Raw genomic sequence first — 21430 nt, forward strand, 5'->3', positions numbered from 1 at the left:
CCTTTCGGTCTTAGTGTTCCGAGGCCATATCTGCATATGCTAGGCTCGTCAAGTTTAACCTGAGTATTCCGCGTGTGCAACTGTTTTGCACCCGTTGTATTTGAACGTAGAGCCTATCACACCCGATCATCACGTGGTGTCTCAGCACGAAGAACTTTCGCAACGGTGCATACTCAGGGAGAACACTTTTATCTTGAAATTTTAGTGAGAGATCATCTTATAATGCTACCGTCAATCAAAGCAAGATAAGATGCATAAAAGATAAACATCACATGCAATCAATATAAGTGATATGATATGGCTATCATCATCTTGTGCTTGTGATCTCCATCTCCGAAGCACCGTCATGATCACCATCGTCACCGGCGCGACACCTTGATCTCCATCGTAGCATCGTTGTCGTCTCGCCAACTATTGCTTTTACGACTATCGCTGTCGCTTAGTGATAAAGTAAAACAATTACATAGCGATTGCATTTCATACAATAAAGCGACAACCATATGGCTCCTGCCAGTTGCCGATAACTCGGTTACAAAACATGATCATCTCATACAATAAAATATAGCATCATGTCTTGACCATATCACATCACAACATGCCCTGCAAAAACAAGTTAGACGTCCTCTACTTTGTTGTTGCAAGTTTTACGTGGCTGCTACGGGCTTAGCCAGAACCGTTCTTACCTACGCATCAAAACCACAACGATAGTTTGTCAAGTTGGTGCTGTTTTAACCTTCGCAAGGACCGGGCGTAGCCACACTCGGTTCAACTAAAGTGAGAGAGACAGACACCCGCCAGTCACCTTTAAGCAACGAGTGCTCACAACGGTGAAACCAGTCTCGCGTAAGCGTACGCGTAATGTCGGTCCGGGCCGCTTCATCTCACAATACCGCTGAACCAAAATATGACATGCTGGTAATCAGTATGAGTTATATCGCCCACAACTCACTTGTGTTCTACTCGTGCATATAACATCAACGCATAAAACCAGGCTCTGATACCACTGTTGGGGAACGTAGTAATTTCAAAAAAATTCCTACGCACACGCAAGATCATGGTGATGCATAGCAACGAGAGGGGAGAGTGTTGTCCACGTACCCTCGTAGACCGAAAGCGGAAGCGTTAACACAACGCGGTTGATGTAGTCGTACGTCTTCACGATCCGACCGATCAAGTACCGAACGCACGGCACCTTCGAGTTCAGCACACGTTCAGCTCGATGACGTCCCTCGAACTCCGATCCAGCCGAGTGTTGAGGGAGAGTTTTGTCAGCACGACGGCGTGATGACGATGATGATGTTCTACCGACGCAGGGCTTCGCCTAAGCACCGCTACGATATTATCGAGGTGTAATATGGTCGAAGGGGGGCACCGCACACGGCTAAAAGATCAATGATTAATTGTTGTGTCTAGAGGTGCCCCCTGCCCCCGTATATAAAGGTGCAAGGGGGGGTTCGGCCGGCCTAAGGGAGAGGCGCGCCAGGAGGAGTCCTACTCCTTCCGGGAGTAGGACTCCCCCCTTTTCCATGTTGGGCTAGGAGAGAAAGGGGGAAAAGGTGGAGGGGAGGAAGGAAGGGGGGGCGCCGCCCTCCTCTCCATGTCCTATTCAGACTGGGGGGGAGGGGCGCGCGGCCCTGCCCTGGCCTCCTCTCCTCTCTTCCACCTAGGCCCACTAAGGCCCATTTAGTTACCGGGGGGTTCCGGTAACCTCCCGGTACTCCGGAAAAATCCCGATTTCACCCGGAACACTTCCGATGTCCAAACATAGGCTTCCAATATATAAATCTTTATGTCTCGACCATTTCGAGACTCCTCGTCATGTCCGTGATCACATCCGGGACTCCGAACAACCTTCGGTACATCAAAACATATAAACTCATAATATAACTGTCATCGTAACGTTAAGCGTGCGGACCCTACGGGTTCGAGAACTATGTAGACATGACCGAGACACCTCTCCGGTCAATAACCAATAGCGGAACCTGGATGCTCATATTGGTTCCCACATATTCTACGAAGATCTTTATCGGTCAGACCGCATAACAACATACGTTGTTCCCTTTGTCGTATGTTACTTGCCCGAGATTCGATCGTCGGTATCTCGATACCTAGTTCAATCTCGTTACCGGCAAGTCTCTTTACTCGTTCCGTAATACATCATCCCGCAACTAACTCATTAGTCACAATGCTTGCAAGGCTTATAGTGATGTGTATTACAGAGTGGGCCCAGAGATACCTCTCCGACAATCGGAGTGACAAATCCTAATCTCGAAATACGCCAACCCAACAAGTACCTTTGGAGACACCTGTAGAGCACCTTTATAATCACCCAGTTACGTTGTGACGTTTGGTAGCACACAAAGTGTTCCTCCGATAAACGGGAGTTGCATAATCTCATAGTCATAGGAACATGTATAAGTCATGAAGAAAGCAATAGCAACATACTAAACGATCGAGTGCTAAGCTAACGGAATGGGTCAAGTCAATCACATCATTCTCCTAATGATGTGATCCCGTTAATCAAATGACAACTCATGTCTACGGCTAGGAAACATAACCATCTTTGATCAACGAGCTAGTCAAGTAGAGGCATACTAGTGACATTATGTTTGTCTATGTATTCACACATGTATTATGTTTCCGGTTAATACAATTCTAGCATGAATAATAAACATTTATCATGATATAAGGAAATAAATAATAACTTTATTATTGCCTCTAGGGCATATTTCCTTCACTATTGTATATCCTACACTGAGTTTAGCAAGGGAGTACAATAGTGATCTAGGAGTAGATCACTGGACAGCGGTCAAAAATTATCCTTAGTGGAATAAGGTTATGTTTCTCGCTTATGGAGGTGACAAAAGGTTCGTCGTAAAGGGTTACGTCGACGCAAGTTTTGACGCTGATCCAGATGATTCTAAGTCTCAATCTGGATACATATTGAAAGTGGGAGCAATTAGCTAGAGTAGCTCCGTGCAGAGCATTGTTGACATGGAAATTTGGAAAATACGTACGGATCTGAATGTGGCAGTCCTGTTAACTAAACTTCTCTCACAAGCAAAACATGATCACACCTTAGTACTCTTTGGGTGTTAATCACATAGTGATGTGATTATTGACTCTAGTAAACCCTTTGGGTGTTGGTCACATGACGATGTGAACTATGGGTTTTAATCACATGGTGATGTGAACTTTTGGTCTTAAATCACATGGCGATGTGAACTATTGGTGATAAGCTCTACGTTCATCTACAACGGGTGCAAGCCAGTTTTGCACACGCAGAATACTCGGGTTAAACTTGACGAGCCTAGCATATGCAGATATGGCCTCGGAACACTGAGACCGAAAGGTCGAGCGTGAATCATATAGTAGATATGATCAACATAGTGATGTTCACCATTGAAAACTACTCCATCTCACGTGATGATCGGACATGGTTTAGTTGATTTTGATCACGTGATCACTTAGATGATTAGAGGGATGTCTATCTAAGTGGGAGTTCTTAAGTAATTTGATTAATTGAACTTAAATTTATCATGAACTTAGTACCTGATAGTATTAGCATATCTATGTTGTAGATCAATAGCTCGCGTTTAGCTCCCCTGTTTTATTTTGATATGTTCCTAGAGAAAACTAAGTTGAAAGATGTTAGTAGGAAAGATGCGGACTAGCTCCGTGATCTGAGGATTATCCTCATTGCTGCACAGAAGTTAATATTTCAAGCAAATGCCCGGGTTGAGAGATATGAAGTCTCCAATAAGTTCTACAGCTGCAAAATGGAGGAGAATAGTTTTGTAAGTGAACATATACTCAGAATGTCTGGGTACCACAACCACTTGACTCAGCTGGGAGTTAATCTTCCTGATGATAGTGTCATTGACAGAGTTCTTCAATCACTGCCACCAAGCTACAAGAGCTTCGTGATGAACTATAATATGCAAGGGATGGATAAGACAATTCCCGAGCTCTTCGCAATGCTAAAGGCTGTGGAGGTAGAAATCAAGAAGGATCATCAAGTGTTGATGGTCAACAAGACCACCAGTTTCAAGAAAAAGGGTAAAAGGAAGAAGGGGACCTTCAAGAAGAACGGCAAGCAAGTTGCTGCTCAAGTGAAGAAGCCCAAGTCTGGACCTAAGCCTGAGACTGAGTGCCTCTACTGGAAAGGGACTGCTCACTGGAAGCGGAACTGCCCCAAGTATTTGGCAGATAACAAGGATGGCAAGGTGAACAAAGGTATATGTGATATACATGTGTACCTTACTAATGCTCGCAGTAGTGCCTGGGTATTTGATACTGGTTCTGTTGCTAATATTTGCACCTCGAAACAGGGACTACGGATTAAGCGAAGATTGGCTAAGGACGAGGTGATGAGGCGCGTGGGAAATGGTTCCAAAGTCGATGTGATCGCCGTCGGCACGCTACCTCTACATCTACCTTCGGGATTAGTTTTAGACCTGAGTAATTGTTATTTGGTGCCAGCGTTAAGCATAAACATTATATCTGGATCTTGTTTGATGCGAGACGGTTATTCATTTAAATCCGAGAATAATGGTTGTTCTATTTATATGAGTAATATCTTTGATGGTCATGCACACTTGAAGAGTGGTCTATTTTTGTAAAATCCTGATAGTAGTGACACGCATATTCATAATATTGAAGCCAAAAGATGCAGAGTTGATAATGATGGTGCAACTTATTTTTGGCACTGCCGTTTGGGTCATATTGGTGTAAAGCGCATGAAGAAACTCCATTCTGATGGACTTTTGGAATCACTTGATTATGAATCACTTGGTACTTGCGAACCATGCCTTATGGGCAAGATGACTAAAACTCCGTTCTCCGGAACAATGGAGCGAGCAACAGATTTATTGGAAATCATACATACTGATGTATGTGGTCCAATGAACATTGAGGCTCGCAGCGGGTATCGTTATTTTCTGACCTTCACAGATGATTTGAGCAGATATGGGTATATCTACTTGATGAAACATAAGTCTGAAACATTTGAAAAGTTCAAAGAATTTCAGAGTGAAGTGGAAAATCATCGTAACAAGAAAATAAAGTTTCCGAGATCTGATCGTGGAGGAGAATATTTGAGTTACGAGTTTGGTCTTCATTTGAAACAATGCGGAATAGTTTCGCAACTCACGCCACCCGGAACACCATAGCGTAATGGTGTGTCCGAACGTCGTAATCATACTTTACTAGATATGGTATGATCTATGATGTCTCTTACTGATTTACCGCTATCGTTTTGGGGTTATGCTTTAGAGACGGTTGCATTCACGTTAAATAGGGCACCATCTAAATCCGTTGAGACGACACCATATGAATTGTGGTTTGGCAAGAAACCCAAGTGGTCGTTTCTTAAAGTTTGGGGCTGCGATGCTTCTGTGAAAAAGCTTCAACCTGATAAGCTCGAACCCAAATCGGAGAAATGTGTCTTCATTGGATACCCAAAGGAGACTGTTGGGTACACCTTCTATCATAGATCCGAAGGCAAGACATTCGTTGCTAAGAATGGATCCTTTCTAGAGAAGGAGTTTCCCTCGAAAGAAGTGAGTGGGAGGAAAGTAGAACTTGATGAGCTAACTGTACCTGCTCCCTTATTGGAAAGTAGTTCATCACAGAAATCAGTTCCTGTGACTACTACACAAATTAGTGAGGAAGCTAATGATGATGATCATGTAATTTCAGATCAAGTTACTACTGAACCTCGTGGGTCAACCAGAGTAAGATCCACACCAGAGTGGTACGATAATCCTGTTCTGGAGGTCATGTTACTTGAATGATGAACCTACGAACTATGAGGAAGCGATGATGAGCCCATATTCCACGAAATGGCTTGAGGCCATGAAATCTGAGATGGGATCCATGTATGAGAACAAAGTGTGGACTTTGGTTGACTTGCCCGATGATCAGCAAGCCATCGAGAATAAATGCATTTTCAAGAAGAAGACTGATGCTGACGGTAATGTTACTGTCTACAAATCTCGACTTGTTGCGAAAGGTTTTCGACAAGTTCAAGGAGTTGACTACGATGAGACCTTCTCACCCGCAGCGATACTTAAGTCCGTCCGAATCATGTTAGCAATTGCTGCATTTTTCGATTACGGAATTTGGCAAATGGATGTAAAAACTGCATTCCTGAATGGATTTCTGGAAAAGAGTTGTATATGATGCAACCGGAAGGTTTTATCAATCCAAAGGATGCTAACAAAGTGTGCAAGCTCCAGCGATCCATTTACGGACTGGTGCAAGCATCTCAGAGTTGGAATAAACGTTTTGATAGTGTGATCAAAGCTTATGGTTTTATACAGACTTTTGGAGAAGTCCGTATTTACAAGAAAGTGAGTGGGAGCTCTCTAGCATTTCTAATATTATATGTGGATGACATATTGTTGATTGGAAATGATATAGAATTTCTGGATAGCATAAAAGGATACTTGAATAAAAGTTTTTCAATGAAAGACCTCGGTGAAGCTGCTTATATATTGGGCATCAAGATCTATAGAGATAGATCAAGACGCTTAATTGGACTTTCACAAAGCACATACCTTGATAAAGTTTTGAAGAAGTTCAAAATGGATCAAGCAAAGAAAGGGTTCTCGCCTGTGTTACAAGGTGTGAAGTTGAGTCAGACTCAATGCCCGACCACTGCAGAAGATAGAGAGAAAATGAAAGTCATTCCCTATGTTTCAGCCATAGGTTCTATCATGTATGCAATGTTGTGTACCAGACCTGATGTGTGCCTTGCTATTAGTTTAGCAGGGAGGTACCAAAGTAATCCAGGATTGGATCACTGGAAAGCGGGCAAGAACATCCTGAAATACCTGAAAAGGACGAAGGATATGTTTCTCATTTATGGAGGTGACAAAGAGCTCGTCGTAAATGGTTACATCGATGCAAGCTTTGACACTGATCCGGATGAGTCTAAGTCACAAACCGGATACGTATTTATACTGAACGGTGGAGCTGTCAGTTGGTGCAGTTCTAAGCAAAGCGTCGTGGCGGGATCTACGTGTGAACCGGAGTACATAGCTGCTTCGGAAGCAGCAAATGAAGGAGTCTGGATGAAGGAGTTCATATCCGATCTAGGTGTCATACCTAGTGCATCGGGTCCAATGAAAATCTTTTGTGACAATACTGGTGCAATGGCCTTGGCAAAGGAATCTAGATTTCACAAGAGAACCAAGCACATCAAGAGAAGCTTCAATTCCATCCGCGATCAAGTCAAGGAGGGAGACATAGAGATTTGCAAGATACATATGGATCTGAATGTTGCAGACCCATTGACTAAGCCTCTCTCACGAGCAAAACATGATCAGCACCAAGACTCCATGGGTGTTAGAATCATTACTGTGTAATCTAGATTATTGACTCTAGTGCAAGTGGGAGACTGAAGGAAATATGCCCTAGAGCCAATAATAAAGTTGTTATTTATATTTCCTTATATCATGATAAATGTTTATTATTCATGCTAGAATTGTATTAACCGGAAACTTAGTACATACATAGACAAACAAAGTGTCACTAGTATGCCTCCACTTGACTAGCTCGTTGAATCAAAGATGGTTAAGTTCCCTAGCCATAGACAAGAGTTGTTATTTGATTAACGGGATCACATCATTGGAGAATGATGTGATTGACTTGACCCATTCGTTAGCTTAGCACGATGATCGTTTAGTTTATTGCTATTGCTTTCTTCATGACTTATACATGTTCTTATGACTATGAGATTATGCAACTCCCGAATACCGGAGGAACACTTAGTGTGCTATCAAACGTCACAACGTAACTGGGTGATTATAAAGATGCTCCACTGGTGTCTCCGATGGTGTTTGTTGAGTTGGCATAGATCGAGATTAGGATTTGTCACTCCGATGTCGGAGAGGTATCTCTGGGCCCTCTCGGTAATGCACATCACTATAAGCCTTGCAAGCAATGTGACTAATGAGTTAGTTGCGGGATGATGCATTACGGAACGAGTAAAGAGACTTGCCGGTAACGAGATTGGACTAGGTATTGAGATACCGACGATCGAATCTCAGGCAAGTAACATACCGATGACAAAGGGAACAACGTATGTCATTATGCGGTTTGACCGATAAAGATCTTCGTAGAATATGTAGGAACCAATATGAGCATCCAGGTTCCGCTATTGGTTATTGACCGGAGATGAGTCTCGGTCATGTCTACATAGTTCTCGAACCCGTAGGTATTATGAGTTTATGTGTTTTGATGTACCGAAGATAGTTTGGAGTCCCGGATGTGATCACGGACATGACGAGGAGTCTCGAAATGGTCGAGACATAAAGATTGATATATTGGACGGCTATGTTCGGACACCGGAAGTGTTCCGGAGAAGTGTCGGATAAAACCAGAGTGCCGGAGGGTTATCGGAACCTCCGGGGGAACTAATGGGCCTCGATGGGCCTTAGTGAAGAGAGAGAGGGGCGGCCAGGGCAGGCCGCGCGCCCCCTCCCCCTTGAGTCTGAATTGGACTAGGAAGGGAGGCGGCGCCGCCCCCCTTTCCTTCCACCTCTCCCTCTCCTTGCTTCCCCCTCTCTCCCTTTTGGTGGAAACCTACTAGGACTTGGAGTCCTAGTAGGATTCCCCTCTTGGGGGCGCGCCAAGGAGGGCCGGCCGGCCTCCCCTCCCTCCTTTATATACGTGGGGAGGGGGCATCCTTGGGCACACAAGTTGATTGTTTAGCCGTGTGTGGTGCCCCCTTCACAGATTTCCACTTCGGTCATATCGTTGTAGTGCTTAGGCGAAGCCCTGCGTCGGTAACTTCATCATCACTGTCATCACGCCGTCGTGCTGACGAAACTCTCCCTCGACCTCAGCTGGATCTAGAGTTCGTGGGACGTCACCGAGCTGAACGTGTGCAGACCGCAGAGGTGTCGTACTTTCGGTACTTGGATCGTTCAGATCGTGAAGACGTACAACTACATCAACCGCGTTCTCATAACGCTTCCGCTTTCGGTCTATGAGGGTACGTGGACAACACTCTCCCCTCTTGTTGCTATGCATCACCTAGATGGATCTTGCGTGTGCGTAGGATTTTTTTTTAAATTACTGCGTTCCCCAACAATTATACCTCCGCCTCCCTCTCCCACAACCTTCGCCTGGATCCGCCGCTTTGGCCCGTCTTCCTCGACAGCACGCTCGACATCGATGCTCAAGATGCTGCGGTGGTCACTGTGCATGGAGCTGAGCCAGGATCCCTAGAAGGGGCGCATCATCACCTTTGACGCCATCCACCAGCTGCACAAGGTGCGCGGCGCGTTGCTAGTGGAGAAGCTGCGCCCGCTGGCAGCCATGACTCCGCAGCGCGGCGCCAACCTGCAGGCGGTCTTCAACAAGATCCTGAACATGGCGGTGGCGGGCGCGCTGGCCAAGGACCAGATGGTGCGTCGCATGTTCGTGTTGAGGGACATGGAGTTCGACGGGTGGACGGGTGGCGAGGCGTGGGTGTCAGAGCACGACGTGATCCGCAAACGCTTCGCAGCCGAGGGGTTCGCCGCGCTAGAGGTCGTGTTCTAGAACGTGGGCACGTCCAAGGTGGCATCGCCGGTGGTGGCCGCACAGGCCGGCTTGGCGCTGGTGAGCGGCTAGTCGAAGAACCTGGTGCACCTCTTCCTGGAGGCCGACGGCGTGCCCACCCCTTGCGCATCATGGTCGACGCCATCTCGGCACCCTAGTACGACGCCCTCAAGGTGCTCGACTGAGTGCCTGCCTCCTGCCACATCAACTCTTCGCTCCCCAGCCATGATCGTCGGTTCATCCATCGATTTAGTTTGCTTTTCCGTTCCGTCCATCGATTTAGTTTCCTACTACGTACTTTGGAAGGTGAAATCTACTGTGTGAAGCTGTGAACCTTAGAAGAAAACGGGAATCAATAACTTCCGAACGTCTGATTTTTAGGAGCTGCGTCCGAACGCGTCCAAAGCCATTCGATAAGACGAACGAATCTTGAAGCGTATAGCCAGCCACGTCATACACACTTGACCATTCGGGATCGAGGGAGAACGCTCCGAACGACAACGCAGCCCAGTCGCCCCACCCACAACACGCGACCCACTCCCCCGACAACCATATCCACTCCTCCCACTCTCAGTCACATCTCGAATCCTCGAGAGTTTCGACCGGCGCCCCTCGCCGCCGGGCATGGAGGCCACCCCCCGCAAGCTCGTTTTCTTATCCGGTGACGCACGGGCGGTGGAGGTGTCGCCACGCGCGCCGCGGCCTCGCTCGGAGGTGGAGGAGCGAGTAGAGAGGGCGCGCTCGGTGGGCGGCATGGCGAGGCAGAAGGTGGAGAGGGAGTGGGCGGCCATGCCTCGGCGGAGCAGAGTGGGATGAGGCGGAGCAGGAAGCCTCGATGGTGTGCGACGTCGGGAGGGAGGCGAGATTGGCGGAGAGCACGGGGGAGACGAGGTCGTGGCGGTTCACGGCATCGTGGGTCACCGGCAGCACACGGTGGCAGGAGGTGAAGAAGATGAGGTCATGGCAGCCAGGGCGGCGAGTGTTGCGGAGCCGAGGAAGGGAGGTTACGGAAGGCCCGCGAGGAAGACGGAGGCGACCTCGCGGAGGGGAAGGGGAGCAGCGAGCTCAACATGCTACTGAAACTGATGGCTTCCGCTTCCACCTCACGAACGACGAGCTCGTCGTGCACTACCTCTGCAGGGAGGTGGCGGCCCAGCCGCAGCCGTGCCCCTCATCGCCGAGCTCGCTCTGTACAAGTTCAACCCCTGGGTCTGCCTGGTGCGTCTTCTTCCTCTTCCCTGCTGCTCGCTACCATGTTTTCCTCCTCCTGCTTCGTCACTCATTGGTTTCGTCTGATTCAACAATGTATGATGGCCGTTGGGTACGTGCAGAACATGCAGCGCAGGGAGTGGCACTTTTCCTGTTTGAACTAGCTTGTTTTTTTTAGGTAAATACAACACTGGTGCTTGAACTTGTCACGAATGTGCACTTTAGTGCCTAAACTTGCAAAATACATTGAACTGGTTCCACAACTTGGCATGGACGTGCATATACGGTTCAAATCTTGTTTTTATACGTCCATGACGCTGACGAGGCACGCCAGGATGTAAGAGACAAGGCATGTGGCCTGGTTTTTTGCAGAAAACCCTCTAGAATATTTTTTTCTTACAAAAGGCCCTCAAAGAGAAATTGATAAATTAAAAAAATTTATTAATCTATTAATAAATAAAACTGGTCCGGGGTTTGAACCACACGCGCAGGTGTGCATGGTTAGCCAATCGACCCATTCAAATTTAGTGTCAAGAATGGATTCATACACTTTATAAACATAAAGCTGAACAACATAAATTAAAAAAATTATTCCAACAATACACTGTCATTGGTTGAACCTGCAACCGGGGGCTATATGGTCGCACATTCCACTCCAACTGGCGACATCGAATGGTAAAATGATAAATTTAGGTTTATAACATAACGATGCCGTGTGGCTAAAATGGACCACAGTGTGGCTCAGTTTTCAACGGGTTTGTTCTTTTTCATTTCATTTTTCTAAAAATTACTTAAATTATTATCACGTTACAAAAAATATACATATATTTAAAACAAATTACGTTAAAAAGTTCATATCATTTCATAAAATACCTATGCAGTAATTTAACAGAAATACACATAATAAAATTAAAAATTAAGAATATAATTTATAATGTGAAAAAATGTTCGCATTTTAATAAAAAATAAAAGTAATTTTATAAATGTTCATATATTTAAAAAAATTCTCACATAATTTTAAAATTTCACATTTTTAACAAACTATTTATGTAGTATATCAACGTGTTCATGCTTTAAAAAAACTGTGTTGTTTTAATAAGTTTATATAGTACTCCCTCCGTCCCAAAATAAGTGTCTGAACTTTATACTAACTCTAGTACAAAGTTATGCTAAGCTTCAAACACCTATTTTGGGACGGAGCGAGTATATAAGTTTGTGTGTTTTCTAAAAAAATACAAGCCCAGTGCGCCATTAGACTACGGATCCTCACATGAATAATACTTGAATCATATAAACATTTTAGTCATTCATAAATGTTTTCAATTTTATGAATATGTTTTAAAATAACACGTGAATTATTTTTAAAGTGACATGAAGATTTTTTTAATTATTTTGAAATTATGTTTGTTATACAGTCATAAAGAGTACTTGTACTTTTGATACATGACAACTCAATGGTTGGAGTGGCATCCATTCCTATAAGCTTTGGTCCGATATTTGGGTCACAGATCCCATGGTGTTTTTGCTGGATTATTAAATTCTCTTTATTTATTTTGTTCGGCCAAATGTTTATAAAGGTTATGAATCATTAAAGTTGTCGAGTGGCTAGCCGCATGCACTCTGACTGGTACGTCGCTTGTTCGATCCAGCACACCAGTTTTATTTTTTTATCTTATAATTATACTCTAGTTTTTATTTTATAATTTATCGATTTCTCCCTGAGGGCCTTATGGTAAGAAAATAGTTTCAGGGTTTTTTCCAAAAAAAAACAGGCCACACACCCTTGTCACTGACAGCGGGCCCCATGGCATGCTGGCCCGCCTCCTTAGCTTCACAGACGTATACAAACACCATTTGAACCGTATATGCACGTCCATGCCAAGTTATGGAACTAGTTCAATGTATTTTGCAAGTTCAGGCACTAAAGTGCACATTCATGGCAAGTTCAAACACCACTGGTGTATTTACCTCTTTTTTTTTTTGTACAAGTTCAACTATGAAAATGCATGTAAATTTGAACCTTTTGTTTTGCCCCTCCTGAGTGTGAATTGTGTGAGGACTAGCCTTTTTGTTCTGTTTATAGGTGTGGCAAAAATGCTGAACTGATGGAACCTGCTACTGAAACTGATCTGAAGCAAAAATGCTAAACTGATATGAAACAAAAGAAGTCAATTTCCTTTAGCATGGGACATGCTACTGAAATTTGCCATATACCCATTTTGACAGTAGCATGGCAATTTCTATAAGTATGTATATCATGGCAATTTCAGCTCTTTGCGTATCGAAGATGCTCTTTTATGCCATGGCAACAAGTTCTTTTTTTTTTGCCATGGCAACAAATAGAGTTCTTCTTTATTGCATAGTTTTTGAAGTATGGCAACTAAAAATCTAAGTTTTGCACGGCAACTATACATGTTTTGCCATGGCAAGTGAAGGTATTTTTTGCCCACGGCAACTACACATGTTTTGCCATGGCAAGCGAAGTTATTTTTTGCCCACGACAACAACTAAATTTTTTATACAGCAGATTTTTTAAGTTTTGCCATAGCAAAGATGCAATGTTTGTTTGCCTTGGCAAATTTTGCAAAGTTCATGGCAATTTTCATCTATGTCCTTGTTCACAAACAACGCCATTTTTTGCTCTATATGACAACATTTATGTGATTTGGCATGGCACTTTTTATCTAAAAACATGGCAAACTTGTCATGGCAACTTTAACATGTTCAAAAACATGGCAACTTAACATGTTTCAAAAACATGGCGAACTTGCCATGGAAAACTTAAGATGTTTTTGGCATATGTATTAACGCGGCACGGGAATTGTAGTCACGGGGCATGGCAACAATACTTTTATTCACAGCCAAAAGTGGGATTTTTCTACGATTTTCTTGCCATGGCAACTTTACTTTTAATGATATGGGAAATTTTTACTTTAATTTTTTACATGGAAATTTTATTGTATAAAGCATGGCAATTTAATTTTAAATATGATGGCAAATTTGCATTTTCAGAACATGACAAATTTTAATATGTAGCCATGGCAATTTTTAATTTATTTCCATGGCAAAAATAGAAATGCTCCATTTTTGCCATGGCAAAATTTAATCATTTTTGCCATGGCTTATTTTTAATGACATGGTAAATATTACTTTTTTTCATGGCAAATTTATTTTAAAGAGCATGGCAATTTTTATTTAAATATGATGGCAAATTACATTTTCCGGAACATAGAAAATTTTACTACGTGGCATGGTTAATATACTTGTGTTCTCATGGCAATTTTTAATTTATTTTCCATGGCAACATTTAATCCTTTTTTGCCATGGCAAAATTTACTCCATTTTTTCCATGTCAAAAATACTTCTATTCACATGGCAAATTTTTGTTTAATTTGCCATGGCAAGTTTTTCTGCTTTTTACATTTGTGTATTGAACGATGGCAAAGCTAATAATTTTTGATCCATCGACATGTCATTGCTCAAAACTATTTTATACATATCCAATAGTAATTTCTGTACAAATATTTTTTGTTCTATCCTATATGTCCATTTTTTGTGCTTTTTTGTTTTTTCATTATATCATGGCAAACTTTTCACACTCAATTTTAATGAAGTGTGTATGAACATCATGGCAAATCATGTAAATTTCTGCAATATACCCTTTTTTCATGATTATATAGTAGTTTTTTTCATTAGAGCATGGCAACTTTTTGTTCCTAGATTTTTTCCAGTGAGTGTTTTTCTTTGGTCTAGTGAATTTTTTAGGCTTTTTTATGTTTTCTCTATTTGTTGGCACAGAAGCAGTTTTGGGCCTAGAATATTGTATTTTTTTGTTTTTTAATTCTTGAAGGCAATGATGTTGGGCTGGTACCATTGTCCTGGCCCGCTGGAGGGAGGGACGGCTGGAGGGAGGGAGCAGGTCGTTCGGGAGGAAGGGAGATCGTACCGAACGGAATCGTTCGGGAGCTCCCGTCTCCTGACCGAACAATACGTTCGATCTGGCTCCTCCTCTCACCGAACGTCCGCGCGATATCGGGGTCCAAGAAAACCTGTGTTCTGAATCCTGGAATTCTGACTGAAGTGCATGTAGTGGCAGTTTTTCTGAACGATGACTTTGCTGATGCGTGTGTTGCATTGTTATTCGACAGCCAGCAATGCAATCTAGTTGCGTTGTTCAAACTGAAGACATTCGTCAATTCTGAGCAGAAATCTTGTATCGCGCACTAATGTCGGAAGTGTGCACCGGCGGCGGGTTGCACCAGCGCGGGAGTGTCCCGGCCACGAGCAGGTTCTGTAGCAGGGGCCCCGCCTCCGTGACGAGCTACAGCAGCCGACCCCTCGGTGGCAGCGGCTTCTTCGCGGTGAGCAGAGCACGGCGTCGTCCCCGCACTGCAGCTGCTTCACCGGCGGGGGCGGGCTGGCGTGGCCGCGCTCTCGCGAGCTTGGACATGGCGCTCAAGATGCTGGTGATCGTGCATCGCCTCCTCGCTGACGGTGAGCAGGAGCTATTCTACGCCGCACGGCGGGGCACGCGCGTGCTCTACATGTCCGCTCCTAGGCCGCTTACCTCGACGATGGCCCCAACCGCTGCAAGCTGCTCTGCGACGAGCTTTACATGTCTCCAGGAAACCGCTTCAGCTACATCGGCGATAATGGGAGTAGAAGGGAGGATGCGGCGGCAGACGCCGACGCCGCCAAGGCGGTGGCGATCCGCCGAGGGAGACGCCGACGAGCAAGATGGTGCTAGAGCAGCTCCTCGGCAAGATCCAGCAACTGCAACATCTCCTCGAACGATTCATCTCTTGCTGACCGGTAGGTGAGTCCATCTGTGCGTGCACGCAACTGTTTGCTCACATTCTCGTGTGGGATTGGGATCACGCCTTCGCCAAGCGTCCACTGACATGGAACGACACGTCTCAGGCGCGGCGAAGACGAACTGGGTGGTGACGGTGTCTCTGTACCCGCTGGTGAAGGAGAGCGTGCAACTGTACCGCGAGCTCACGGAGGTCATGGCCGCGCTCATCGAGCAGTTACTGGACATGGAGACCGCGGACTGTGAGCGCGTGCACGGAGTCTTCTGCAGCCTCGCCAAGCAGATCGACGAGCTCGACTCTTTCTACACGTAGTGCAAGGATGCCTACGTCTCCCGCCAGTCCGACGTGCCGGAGGTGGGGGTCATCACGCAAAAGAGGCTAGAGCTCATGGACGAGTTCATCTGTGGCAGGCGCGGCGCCATGTCGCAGCAGAGGCTGCCGCCGTCGTCGCCGGAGCGGTCCAGCCCGGAGCCAGAGGTCGCGGAGCTTCTGCATCTTGGTGAGGTTCCAGAGCGAGGACCGTACGTCAGGTTCTTGAGCTTGGACAGCGCGAGAGGCACCTGGCATCACCGGCCATTGCTGTTCAGGGCCAGGTACGTGAGGTTCTCCCCGAGACGGCCGATGTCGGCGGGGAGGTCGCCCGCGAACTTGTTCGTCGAGAACCGTGATAAACCGTGCGGGGCGATGATAGGCGCCGGCGCGCCGGCCCAAATTTGGGCCGGTCACCCGCGAGCCGTACGATTCTGCCCCTATCAGCCGTCCAATCCTTATCCTTCCCCTGCCCATCCCTTTCCTCCTCACCGCATGAGATCTGAGAAAAAGAAAAACACGAGCACATGGCAGCCGCACCTCGCTACCGCGTCGCACTGCCCGTGTCCGCCCTCCCCTCGTTTGCCCTCGTTGTCGACAGTTGCTGTCGTGCTCGCCGTTGATGCTCGCCGTCGACGCTCGCAACAAAAGAAAATGCTACCCGTGTCACCATCTAGTTGGATCCTTGGAAAAAATGCTGGTTCCAGCAAAACAAGATTACAATGGTAGCAAAAATTGATAACGTTTCCAACAAAAATAATCTCAGCAGTACAAATCTGAGGAATACGATTGTAGCAAACAAAAAGGCTGTTCCAGCAATCACAAATGCTGGTTCCAGCAAAAAAAAACTCAGCAGCAAAACACACTAGTTGATTGTAGCAACAAAAAAAGCTGTTCCAGCAAAACTTAATGGTGGTTCCAGCAAAAAAAGTAGCTGGTTCCAGCAATGGTGGACCGCCGCTGTCGCCGTCGCAGCACGGCCGTCGCCGGTTCCATTATTTGTCTGGCTGGTTGCAGCTTCCGGGCCTACGCTTGTAGCTCCGCCGCGCCGAGGTTGCAGCATCTTCTGATGGTGGTTGCCCTCTCCTGCGAGCGGAGTGGATCGTGCAGATCGTCGCCCGTGGCGAGCAGATGTGTGTTCTCGCCGGAGCAGCAAGCTACTAGCAAGCATGACAAGATTCCAGCAAAACAAAAACATGGTTCCAGCTAAAAAGAAAGCCGGTTCCAGCAAAGAAAGGCTCACCGTCAATGGATGCAGCGAAATTTCTCACCGGTCCCAGCAAAAACTAACTGCAGTTGTAGCTCTTTGATCTGCCGGTTGCAGCACCCTTGCGTGCTGTTTCCAGCACGACGGTCGGCGGTTTGGTTCCCGGCTTGTAGCTCCTCTGCCCGCCGGTTGCAGCTCCCGGAGTGGCCGGTTACAGCTCCCCTGTTCTCCGGTTGCAGCTCCCTGCGTGGCTGGTGGTGGGGTTCGCCGGAGCAAGGATGCGGCAGCGCGAGCAAGAGGCAGAGGCGAGGCAGGTGAGACCCGAGCGAGAGGATGAGTGGATGAGGTTTGTGTGGATGAGCGGTTGTTGGGGATAAGGATGTGGGGTTGCTGGGGAAAAGGACGTGAGTGCGTGGGACCCATGGACGCGTGGTGTGCGTGCGGCACTTGTGCCTGTGCGCGAGGAGAGCGGCGCGTCCGGCCGAAAGTTCGGTCGGCGTGCCGATTACAACCGTTTACCTTTCTCATACCACAGGTCCTGGGTTCGAGCGGGTGCGGGAGGAGAGGGAGACAGTGAACTGGTGCGGTCCGACCAGGTGGGGCTGGTTTAATGGTACTGGCGTTTTTGCAAGCCCTCCCCCCCCCCCCCCCCCCGATGGTCTAGTATTCACCCTAGGCACGACCAGGTGGCGGTCAAAGCGAGCTGGCGGCCGCTGACTCGGCCAAGTCAGCAAATACGTACACAAAAACGTATAAATGGACCAAAGTGAATCCTGTGCGCAAGTACGTGGACCGTAGTTCGGGTATTTTGAAGTAGTGGTACTAAACTGTCAACCGGCTCAAGTTTAGTGACTTACAGTGAATTTTTCTCCGCCTTATATTGCCCTGGCTCGCAGCCAGTCTGGAGGTGCTATGGGCGCCTGTCCTCCTCATCCATCTCGATCAGAGGGCTAATGACTGCCTACGACATCAAAGACAACGAGCTATGGAGGCAACAAGCCATCAGTCCATGGTGATCCCTTGGAAGCCGAGATGGCGGCGCTGGATGAAGGACTACAACTTGCTCTACACTGGACTAACCTGCCGCTGCTTGTTGAAACGGATTGTGGCGAGCTGTTAAAGATGGTGCAGTCGAAAGATAAAGACCGGTCGAGGTATGCGTACCGCGTTAATGAGATCAGAAGAGTTCTGGCTCAAGAAAGGAACATTAGTCTAGCTAAGATCAGCAGGCACGCAAATCTGGCGAGCCACACCCTAGCTTGTATGGGTCGCTCGCAACAGCGCACGGCATGCTGGCTCCGGAATTTCCCTAGGGAGATAGCTAGCATTGTCGAATCTGAATGTAATCATCATAGTTGATCAATGAAAAGTTCCCTTCCTGCACACAAAAAAAAAAAGCCATCAGTCCATCACCATGCATGGCCGGTTCTATGTTTGGGAAGTTCCTATGGCAAACTCGACGACATGGGCCGGTGTGCAAGCAAGCGCGCGTGCATGCGCCCGTCGTCTGGCCGTCTGGCAGTATGGCGCCACCGGCCCGGAAAACCCCAACGCCACCGGCCGTATGAGCCTATCTCGGCCGCTCTCTGTCTCTGCGGTCTGCACCACGCCGCGCACAGCTAGCGCGCAGCCAGCCAGCCGTGCCTCTGTTGCTTCTGGTCCGCGTGGCACTCTGCTCTGCAGGTCTTTTTGATGGAGCACCGACTGCACCTGTTGAGACACCTGTGTGCTTTGCTTGGAATCTTGCCGTCACCAAAGCTACCAAGAGAGTTGAGATGAGTACGGAGGGGACACATGATTTTTTTTTTTTACCGTGAATACGCAAACCTTGTTTGTGTATCTTTTGTTGATATAGAAGGGAATGAAATGAGTAAAAAAAGGATACAACATATGACATAAACGCAAGAAGACGTGAACAAGTTACCCAAACAGTGGATACAGCAACCTAAACCCACGGAACCCCGATATAGAGGGTCTAGCCGAACCAGCATGAAGTCCAACATCACCAAAACCAATATTAAGGACGCCAGGAGCGAGGAAGATAACACCTACATGATCCGATCCGGAGAACTGGACCTAGGGTTTCCCCTAAGCTCGAAGCGGGGTGCATGAGGAAGCCATGGCAGCGCCTCCAAGAAAGGAAAACGATACCCGCTGGTGTCGCCGCTGCGAGTACCGGCAAGCCGAGAAAATATTTCTCCTTGGGCAGAGCCTGAGCAATCCCAAATCCGCCAGGTGCAGAACCGGAGATGAGGAGTCCACCACTGGTCGGAACCGCTACGACGGGAAGCAGGGTGGTGGGGCTACACCTACCGCCGGAGGGTGGCCCTGGGCGCCCCAGATATATGAGCGTTGGGACTGACACCAAGCAAGGCGTAGAAGTGTACATGGTCAGGGAGGCGGCGAGGTAGAGAGAACCGACGCAGGGGAAGTAACACAACTTCCAGTGATACTAGCGAGCAAGGAGCTAGAGGAACACATATCCAAGCTGTCGGGACCATAGTAGTCAGTACACCGACAAGTCAGGTGAATTGGCAGGAGCACAGACACTAGATCGGCGGGGCCGGAGTCGCGCCGGCAGAGGTGCCAACAAGCCACACTGGAAAACGCAGGTTCAGAGTTGTTGGGGCCGGAGCAGCGCTAAGCGCTAGCAAAACGCGTCGCAAGGCGCTAAGCGCACATCATGTCGCCAAATCGGTGTGCCGCTGGGGCAGTCACCGCTTGACAGAGATAAATCCGACATATCTTGAGGTAGAGATCCTAAGCTAGGCATCAAGGAGCGATGGTAACAAGGACACATTATTTTATCTAGGTTCATGCTCTCCCAGAAGATAATACCATACGTCTTGTTGTGTTTATTGCGTTGGGGTGTAGTACAGTGTACATGTATCTATCAAGAGATTGTGATATGTTTTTATGAGCATGGCCCCTCGGTTTATATAGGCAGGGGGGTCCTAGGGTTTATAGGATCCTAGTCGGCTACATATGAGGAGCCAGTGTTGCTCACATATCCGTTGTCTTGGAGAACACATAAAGTCTTCGGGATCTTCCTTGTAATCACCATGAGCCGGCCCACCAGGCCGAGAATCATCATGGTGAGAGGCCTCCTAGCCGGGACACCGTTAGTAGCCCCTGAACCGGCCTTCAATAAGAATTCAATCCGAGTTGTATCCTCAAATGCCTCTCAGCACCTCGGTCCTGACAGGTTTCATGATAATTCAATCCGAGTTGTACACCGTTAAAGTCTCCACACAATTGGCCCGTGGGCGCGAAGTATTCCCGCGCTCCTGGGGTGCTAATCGTCCGGTATATTCTAACAACACATACCGGTCTTATCCATGGGCCCACCCGGCCACATGGTATCCTGGCCGTGACGATTAATGAGATGTTTGAACATGGTGTGGTGTTGGGGAATGTAGTAATTTCAAAAAAAATCCTATGCACACACAGGATCATGGTGATGCATAGTAACGAGAGGGGAGAGTATGTCCACGTACCCTCGTAGACCGAAAGCGGAAGCGTTAGCACAACGCGGTTGATGTAGTCGTACATCTTCACGATCCGACCGATCCAAGTACCGAACGTACGGCACCTCCGAGTTCAGCACGTTCAGCTCGATGACATCCCGTACACTCCGATCCAGCAGAGCTTCACGGGAGAGTTCCGTCAGCACGACGGCGTGGTGACGGTGATGATGACGCTACCGATGCAGGGCTTCGCCTAAGCACCGCTACGATATGACCGAGGTGGAATATGGTGGAGGGGGGCACCGCACATGGCTGGAATAGATCAACAGATCAACTTGTGTGTCTATGGGGTGCCCCCTGACCACGTATATAAAGGAGTGGAGGAGGGGGAGAGGGCCGGCCCCTATGGCGCGCCCTGGAGGAGTCCTACTCCCACCGGGAGTAGGATTCCTCCCCTTCCAAGTAGTAGGAGTAGGAGACAAGGAAGAGGAAGAGGGAAGAGAAGGAAGGAGGGGGCGCCGCCCCTCCCCCTAGTCCAATTCGGACTAGTCATTGGGGGGCGCGCGGCCTGCCTCTCTCTCTCCCCTAAAGCCCAATAAGGCCCATATACTTCTTCCCCTGTATTCCTGTAACTCCCCGGTACTCCGAAAAATACCCGAACCACTCGGAACCTTTCCGATGTCCGAATATAGTCGTCCAATATATCGATCTTTACGTCTCGACCATTTCGAGACTCCTCGTCATGTCCCCGATCTCATCCGGGACTCCAAACTACCTTCGGTACATGAAATAACATAAACTCATAATACAAATCGTCACCGAACGTTAAGCGTGCGGACCCTACGGGTTCGAGAACTATGTAGACATGACCG

At 47.3% G+C, this 21430-nt stretch overlaps 1 protein-coding gene across 4 annotated transcripts; it reads left to right on the forward strand.

The window, feature by feature from the left end:
• Positions 1-10023: 10023 nt before the first annotated feature.
• LOC109752331 (putative clathrin assembly protein At1g03050) lies at positions 10024-16352 on the forward strand. 4 transcript variants are annotated; one of them, XM_073505180.1, is made up of 3 exons: positions 10024-10770; positions 12845-15573; positions 15682-16352. In XM_073505180.1, the coding sequence occupies exons 2-3, from the start codon at positions 14988-14990 to the stop codon at positions 15885-15887; spliced, it is 792 nt and encodes a 263-aa protein (XP_073361281.1). In that variant the 5' UTR covers positions 10024-10770; positions 12845-14987; the 3' UTR covers positions 15888-16352. The 4 variants fall into 4 exon arrangements, with proteins under 4 accessions (XP_073361281.1, XP_073361283.1, XP_073361282.1 ...); XM_073505182.1 differs by having other exon boundaries at positions 10028-10770; positions 14612-15573; XM_073505181.1 differs by having other exon boundaries at positions 10030-10770; positions 14910-15573.
• Positions 16353-21430: the final 5078 nt, after the last annotated feature.

Source organism: Aegilops tauschii, chromosome 7 (assembly GCF_002575655.3).
Source record: "Aegilops tauschii subsp. strangulata cultivar AL8/78 chromosome 7, Aet v6.0, whole genome shotgun sequence".
In the NCBI taxonomy this organism is placed as follows: domain Eukaryota; kingdom Viridiplantae; phylum Streptophyta; class Magnoliopsida; order Poales; family Poaceae; genus Aegilops; species Aegilops tauschii.

Bases quoted from the DNA above. Each gene is read 5' to 3' on its own strand.
- LOC109752331 (XM_073505179.1), top strand. From the start codon at position 10,623: ATGCTACTGAAACTGATGGCTTCCGCTTCCACCTCACGAACGACGAGC. The intron at 10,771-14,967 runs GTGCGTCTTCTT...AATTCTGAGCAG, and splicing joins TCAACCCCTGGGTCTGCCTG to AAATCTTGTATCGCGCACTA. The intron at 15,574-15,681 runs GTAGGTGAGTCC...GACACGTCTCAG, and splicing joins GATTCATCTCTTGCTGACCG to GCGCGGCGAAGACGAACTGG.